General features: G+C 53.9%; 1 protein-coding gene across 1 annotated transcript; it reads left to right on the top strand.

Annotated features, from left to right (window-relative positions):
* Positions 1-3,185: 3,185 nt before the first annotated feature.
* LOC137319388 (neuroguidin-A-like) lies at positions 3,186-7,779 on the top strand. Its single transcript, XM_067981617.1, has 4 exons — positions 3,186-3,375; positions 3,971-4,042; positions 5,492-5,629; positions 7,660-7,779. Exons 1-4 carry the CDS (start codon positions 3,337-3,339, stop codon positions 7,777-7,779), a joined length of 369 nt encoding a protein of 122 aa, XP_067837718.1. The 5' UTR covers positions 3,186-3,336.
* Positions 7,780-8,296: the final 517 nt, after the last annotated feature.

Below are 8,296 nucleotides of genomic sequence, written 5' to 3'. Positions count from 1 at the left end.
GACTGACTGGAGATCTCATAGGCTGACAGTGGATCCCAGATATGGGAGAGTGGGGCCGGGAGAACTGATAGAACAGTGGATCCCAGGGTAAGCAGAGAGTCACATGGGTGCACAGTGGATCCCAGAGTTGAACAGTGTATTTCGGGGTAGACAGTGGATCCCAGAGGTGCAGAGTGGATCCCAGAGGTGGACAGTGGATCGCGGGAGCAGACAGCAAATTTCAGGGGGAGACAGTGGCAGTTCCAAGGGACTGATGGCTGATCCATCTGGATTTACAGTGGATCCAAGAGATTGGAGATCCAGGAATCTGAGTCAGTGATGGTTGATCCCAGGGATCTGAGTGATTGACAGGAGATCTAAATCATTCTGAGAGTTGCCAGTTAACAGGAGATCCAGTAGATCACTGTCATCTGGTTGATCTCAACCTCTTGCTGATCCAACAGTCAATTCCAGAAGAATCCACACATCAGAACACAGTACACGGGTGAGATCCATCCCCTGAGAGAGAGAGGTGAGAGGGAGCTTTACTCTGTATCTAACCCTGTACCTGACCCTGGGAGTGTTTGATGGGACAGTGTGGAGGGAGCTTTACTCTGTATCTAACCCTGTACCTGCCCTGGGAGTGTTTGATGGGACAGTGTAGAGGGAGCTTTACTCTGTATCTAACCCTGTACCTGACCCTGGGAGTGTTTGATGGGACAGTGTAGAGGGAGCTTTACTCTGTATCTAACCCTGTACCTGACCCTGGGAGTGTTTGATGGGACAGTGTAGAGGGAGCTTTACTCTGTATCTAACCCTGTACCTGCCCTGGGAGTGTTTGATGGGACAGTGTAGAGGGAGCTTTACTCTGTATCTAACCCTGTACCTGAGCCTGGGAGTGTTTGATGGGACAGTGTAGAGGGAGCTTTACTCTGTATCTAACCCTGTACCTGCCCTGGGAGTGTTTGATGGGACAGTGTAGAGGGAGCTTTACTCTGTATCTAACCATGTACCTGACCCTGGGAGTGTTTGATGGGACAGTGTAGAGGGAGCTTTACTCTGTATCTAACCCTGTACCTGCCCTGGGAGTGTTTGATGGGACAGTGTAGAGGGAGCTTTACTCTGTATCTAACCCTGTACCTGCCCTGGGAGTGTTTGATGGGACAGTGTAGAGGGAGCTTTACTCTGTATCTAACCCTGTACCTGACCCTGGGAGTGTTTGATGGGACAGTGTAGAGGGAGCTTTACTCTGTATCTAACCCTGTACCTGACCCTGGGAGTGTTTGATGGGACAGTGTAGAGGGAGCTTTACTCTGTATCTAACCCTGTACCTGACCCTGGGAGTGTTTGATGGGACAGTGTAGAGGGAGCTTTACTCTGTATCTAACCCTGTACCTGACCCTGGGAGTGTTTGATGGGACAGTGTAGAGGGAGCTTTACTCTGTATCTAACCCTGTACCTGACCCTGGGAGTGTTTGATGGGACAGTGTAGAGGGAGCTTTACTCTGTATCTAACCCTGTACCTGACCCTGGGAGTGTTTGATGGGACAGTGTAGAGGGAGCTTTACTCTGTATCTAACCCTGTACCTGACCCTGGGAGTGTTTGATGGGACAGTGTAGAGGGAGCTTTACTCTGTATCTAACCCTGTCCCTGCCCTGGGAGTGTTTGATGGGACAGTGTAGAGGGAGCTTTACTCTGTATCTAACCCTGTACCTGACCCTGGGAGTGTTTGATGGGACAGTGTAGAGGGAGCTTTACTCTGTATCTAACCCTGTACCTGACCCTGGGAGTGTTTGATGGGACAGTGTAGAGGGAGCTTTACTCTGTATCTAACCCTGTACCTGCCCTGGGAGTGTTTGATGGGACGGTGTAGAGGGAGCTTTACTCTGTATCTAACCCTGTACCTGACCTGGGAGTGTTTGATGGGACAGTGTAGAGGGAGCTTTACTCTGTATCTAACCCTGTACCTGCCCTGGGAGTGTTTGATGGGACAGTGTAGAGGGAGCTTTACTCTGTATGTAACCCTGTACCTGACCCTGGGAGTGTTTGATGGGACAGTGTAGAGGGAGCTTTACTCTGTATCTAACCCTGTACCTGCCCTGGGAGTGTTTGATGGGACAGTGTAGAGGGAGCTTTACTCTGTATCTAACCCTGTACCTGACCCTGGGAGTGTTTGATGGGACAGTGTAGAGGGAGCTTTACTCTGTATCTAACCCTGTACCTGACCCTGGGAGTGTTTGATGGGACAGTGTAGAGGGAGCTTTACTCTGTATCTAACCCTGTACCTGCCCTGGGAGTGTTTGATGGGACAGTGTAGAGGGAGCTTTACTCTGACTTGTCGACTTGCCGGTCAGTGTGTGGATAAAGTCACCCCGTTTATCCCACGTCTGTCATTCCCAGGCGGACGTCACTCTGCTTTGCCCCGTGATCTGTTAGCCCACCGGTTGAGGGGAGTGACCCCCCATCAGAGGGAGGGAGAGCCCGTTCCTGCTCGGGGAGGGGGGGGCGAGTCGATTCATACCATCATAGGATCGTACAGCACAGGAGGAGGCCATTCAGCCCATCGTGCCTGTGCCGGCTCTTTGAAAGATCTATCCAATCAGTCCCACTCCCCCTGCTCTTTCCCCGTCTCCCTGTAAATCTTTCCCCTTCCAGTATTTCTCCGATTCCCCTTTTGAAAGTTATTATTGAATCTGCTCCCACCGCCCTTTCAGGCAGTGAATTCCAGATCATCACAACTCGCTGTAAAAAAACATTCTCCTCATCTCCCCCTCTGGCTCTTTCCCCGATCGCCTTAAATCCGTGTCCTCTGGTTCCCGACCCTCCTGCCCCCTGGAAACAGTCTCTCCTTATTTACTCTCTCAAAAACCCTTCCTGATTTTGAACCCCTCGATCAAATCTCCCCTTAACCTTCTCTGCTCTGAGGAGAACAATCCCAGCTTCTCCAGTCTCTCCACATCACTGAAGTCCCTCATCCCTGGGACCATTCCAGTAAATCTCCTCTCCGAGGCCCTCACATCCATCCTGAAGAGCGAGGCCCAGAATTGGGACAGCAGGAGGCGGCCCTTCAGCCCCTCGGAGCCCGTTGCCGTGGAGACAGGAGGAGGCCCCGCCCCCTCCCCCCCCCGCTGCTGTCAATCACCGCTCGGCGGGTGAGCTCACTTCCGCTCGCTGCCGGCCGGTTTATTTCCGGTGCGTCGGGTTCCTCTTCCCCCCCGGGCACGGGTTACGGGCCGGCGCGGTGTGAAGGCGTCACTTCCGGTGTGTGTGGGGGGTGTGTGTCGCCGTTCGTCCTCCCCCCCCCCCGGTGCACTGCCCGCCGGTTCCGGTTCCGGGTGAGAGTTGGAGCGGCCGCGATGGAGGCGCCGGCGGTGCTGAGAATCCTCACGGAGCAGGTCCGGGGGTCGGGGTTCGAGGGGTCGGTGTACGGGGTCAGGGGTCGGTGTACGGGGTCAGGGGTCGGTGTACGGGGTCAGGGGTCGGTGTTCGGGGTCGGTGTTCGGGGTCAGCGTTCGGGGGGTGGGTGTTCGGGGTCAGGGTTCGGGGGGTCGGTGTTCGGGGTCAGGGTTCGGGGGGTGGGTGTTCGGGGTCAGGGTTCGGGGGGTCGGTGTTCGGGGTCAGGGTTCGGGGGGTCGGTGTTCGGGGTCAGGGTTCGGGGCGGTGGGGGTTCGGGGGTCGGTGTCAGGGTTCGGGGGGGTCTGTGTTTGGGGTCAGGGTTCGGGGTCAGGGTTCGGGGGTTGGTATTCGGGGTCAGGGTTCGGGGGGTCGTTGTACAGGGTCAGGGGTCGGTGTTTGGGGTCGGGGTCAGGGTTCGGGGGGTCGGTGTACGGGGTCAGGGGTCGGTGTTTGCGGTCGGGGTCAGGGTTCGGGGGGTCGGTGTTCAGGGTCAGGGTTCGGGGGTGAGTGTTCGGGGTCAGGGTTCGGGGGTCGGTGTTTGGGGTCAGGGTTCGGGGGTCAGGGTTCATTGACCTTTCTCTCTGTTTCCTGCAGGTTTCCTCGGTCTCCGCCCACGTTGAGAATTTAATTCAGCGAATCCGGTCCGGGGCTCAGCGGACCGACAAGGTCAGTACCCTGGGGGAGGGTCAGGGGTCGTGACCCTGGGGGAGGGTCAGGGGTCGTGACCCTGGGGGAGGGTCGGGGTCAGGAACAGGCCATTCGGCCCATCGGGTCTATCCCGGTGTTTATGCTCCACTCGAGCCTCCTCCCTCCCTCCTCCATCTCACCCTCTCACCATCTCCTTCTATCCCTTTCTCCCTCATGTGTTTATCGAGCTTCCCCTTAAATCCATCTCCACTATTCACCTCAACCACTCCTTGTGGGAGTGAGTTCCACATTCTCACCACTCTCTGGGGAAAGAAGTTTCTCCTGAATTCCCCATTGGATTTATTACTGACTCTCTTATATTTATGGCCCCCCCTAGTTCTGGTCTCCCCACAAGTGGAAATATCTTCTCTACATCTACCCTATCGAACCCTCTCATAATCTTAAAGACCTCCATCAGGTCACCCCTCAGTCTTCTCTTTCCCAGAGAAAAGAGCCCCAGTCTGTTCAGCCTTTCCTGATAGTTATAAACCTCTCAGTTCTGGGATCATCCTGGTAAATCTTTTTTTGCACCTTCTCCAGTGCCTCGATATCCTTTTATATCCTAAAGCCCCCGCACACCTGCTGATATTCTCTCTCCAACACCCTTCTCTTTAACCCCTGGTCCTTCTCCTCGACCAGTGTTGCTCTCAGTGAATTCCAGAGCTTTGGGCAAAGGCACCTGAAGGACTCTCGTCTCCCTCCAACTTCAGAAGAATCAGAGGGTTGTCCTATGCCATGTTGGCCTTTATTGCAAGGAGGATTGGAGTACAAGAGTGAGGAAGTCTTACTACAGTTGTACAGGGCTTTGGTGAGACCTCACCTGGAGTACTGTGTACAGTTTTGGTCTCCTTATCTAAGGAAGGATATACTTGCCTTAGAGGCGGTGCAACGAAGGTTCACTAGATTGATTCCTGGGATGAGAGGGTTGTCCTATGAGCAGAGATTGAGTAGAATGGGCCGATACTCTCTGGAGTTCAGAAGAATGAGAGGTGATCTCATTGTAACATGTAAGATTCTGAGGGGGTTTGACAGGGTGGATGCTGAGAGGCTGTTTCCCCCTGGCTGGAGAGTCTAGAACCAGGGGGCATAGTCTCAGGATAAGGGGTCGGCCATTCAAGACTGAGATGAGGAGGAATTTCTTCACTCAGAGGGTTGTGAATCTCTGGAATTCTCTACCCCAGAGGGCTGTGGATGCTCAGTCGTTGAGTATATTCAAGACTGAGATCGATAGATTTTTGGACTCTGGGGGAATCGAGGGATACGGGGATCGGGGGGGGAAAGTGGAGTTGAGGGCGAAGATCAACCATGATCCGATTGAATGGCGGAGCAGACTCGAGGGGCCGAATGGCCTCGTCCTGCTCCTATTTCTCAAGTTTCAATCCACACCCTGCTCACTCCCAATAACCTGGTGACACGACCTCTCCACAGGGCCTGAGTTTCCTGCAGCTGAAGAACCAGATGCTGTCGATGTATCTGTCGGACATGGTGTACGTCATTCTACGCAAAGTCTCGGGAAACACACTGAAGGACGAGAGTGCCATTCTACGACTGGTCGAAATACGCACGGTACACAGGGAATGACAGGCTGGAATCTAATCGAGGGGTTCGGGGGGGTTTATATATAGAATAACAGATACCCGGGAGTGAGTTACAGACTGGAATCTAATCGAGGGGTTCGGGGGGTTTATATATAGAATAACAGATACCTGGGAGTGAGTTACAGGCTGGAATCTAATCGAGGGGTTCGGGGGGTTTATATATAGAATAACAGATACCTGGGAGTGAGTTACAGACTGGAATCTAATCGAGGGGTTCGGGGGGTTTATATATAGAATAACAGATACCCGGGAGTGAGTTACAGACTGGAATCGAATCGAGGGGTTCGGGGGGTTTTATATATAGAATAACAGATACCCGGGAGTGAGTTACAGGCTGGAATCTAATCGAGGGGTTCGGGGGGTTTATATATCGAATAACAGATACCCGGGAGTGAGTTACAGACTGGAATCTAATCGAGGGGTTCGGGGGGTTTATATATAGAATAACAGATACCCGGGAGTGAGTTACAGACTGGAATCTAATCGAGGGGTTCGGGGGGGTTTATATATAGAATAACAGATACCCGGGAGTGAGTTACAGACTGGAATCTAATCGAGGGGTTCGGGGGGGTTTATATATAGAATAACAGATACCCGGGAGTGAGTTACAGACTGGAATCTAATCGAGGGGTTCGGGGGGTTTATATATCGAATAACAGATACCCGGGAGTGAGTTACAGACTGGAATCGAATTGAGGGGTTCGGGGGGGTTTATATATCGAATAACAGATACCCGGGAGTGAGTTACAGACTGGAATCTAATCGAGGGGTTCGGGGGGTTTATATATAGAATAACAGATACCCGGGAGTGAGTTACAGACTGGAATCTAATCGAGGGGTTCGGGGGGTTTATATATAGAATAACAGATACCCGGGAGTGAGTTACAGACTGGAATCTAATCGAGGGGTTCGGGGGGTTTATATATAGAATAACAGATACCCGGGAGTGAGTTACAGACTGGAATCTAATCGAGGGGTTCGGGGGGTTTATATATAGAATAACAGATACCCGGGAGTGAGTTACAGACTGGAATCTAATCGAGGGGTTCGGGGGGTTTATATATAGAATAACAGATACCCGGGAGTGAGTTACAGGCTGGAATCTAATCGAGGGGTTCGGGGGCTTTATATATAGAATAACAGATACCCCGGGAGTGAGTTACAGACTGGAATCTAATCGAGGGGTTCGGGGGGGTTTATATATAGAATAACAGATACCCGGGAGTGAGTTACAGAATGGAATCTAATCGAGGGGTTCGGGGGGTTTATATATAGAATAACAGATACCCGGGAGTGAGTTACAGAATGGAATCTAATCGAGGGGTTCGGGGGGTTTATATATAGAATAACAGATACCCGGGAGTGAGTTACAGACTGGAATCTAATCGAGGGGTTCGGGGGGTTTATATATAGAATAACAGATACCCGGGAGTGAGTTACAGACTGGAATCTAATCGAGGGGTTCGGGGGGGTTTATATATAGAATAACAGATACCCGGGAGTGAGTTACAGACTGGAATCTAATCGAGGGGTTCGGGGGGGTTTATATATAGAATAACAGATACCCGGGAGTGAGTTACAGACTGGAATCTAATCGAGGGGTTCGGGGGGTTTATATATAGAATAACAGATACCCGGGAGTGAGTTACAGACTGGAATCTAATCGAGGGGTTCGGGGGGTTTATATATAGAATAACAGATACCCGGGAGTGAGTTACAGGCTGGAATCTAATCGAGGGGTTCGGGGGGTTTATATATAGAATAACAGATACCCGGGAGTGAGTTACAGACTGGAATCTAATCGAGGGGTTCGGGGGGGTTTATATATAGAATAACAGATACCCGGGAGTGAGTTACAGACTGGAATCTAATCGAGGGGTTCGGGGGGTTTATATATAGAATAACAGATACCCGGGAGTGAGTTACAGACTGGAATCTAATCGAGGGGTTCGGGGGGGTTTATTTCTGGAATGACGGATTCTCTTCCCATTGGTTCAGGTGTTGGAGAAGATGAGACCCGTCAATCAGAAGCTGCGATACCAGATCGATAAACTGGTGAAAACGGCCCTCACTGGAAGCCTGGGTGAGGACCTTTCACCCTCTGAGGCCTGGTGTTAAATCCAGCCCCAGACAGAGGGGCGGACGGGCTCCTCCCTCCTCCCTCCCCCCCCCTCCCCCTCCCCCTCCCCCCTCCCCACTCCGCCTCCCCCCCCCCCTCCCCCCCCCCCCTCCCACTCCGCCTCCCCCCCCCCTCCCCCCCCCCCCTCCCACTCCGCCTCCCCCCCCCCTCCCCCCCCCCCCTCCCACTCCGCCTCCCCCCCCCCCTCCCACTCCGCCTCTCCCCCCCCCCCTCCCACTCCGCCTCCCCCCCCCCCCTCCCCACTCCGCCTCCCCCCCCCCCCTCCCACTCCGCCTCTCCCCCCCCCCCCCTCCCACTCCGCCTCCCCCCCCCCCTCCCACTCCGCCTCCCCCCCCCCCCCTCCCCACTCCGCCTCCCCCCCCCCCTCCCACTCCGCCTCCCCCCCCCCCCCCTCCCCACTCCGCCTCCCCCCCCCCCTCCCCACTCCGCCTCCCCCCCCCCCTCCCACTCCGCCTCTCCCCCCCCCCCCCCTCCCACTCCGCCTCTCCCCCCCCA

Source organism: Heptranchias perlo, unplaced genomic scaffold, assembly GCF_035084215.1.
Source record: "Heptranchias perlo isolate sHepPer1 unplaced genomic scaffold, sHepPer1.hap1 HAP1_SCAFFOLD_832, whole genome shotgun sequence".
NCBI lineage: Eukaryota > Metazoa > Chordata > Chondrichthyes > Hexanchiformes > Hexanchidae > Heptranchias > Heptranchias perlo.
This window is presented reverse-complemented; position numbering and strand designations above follow the sequence as displayed.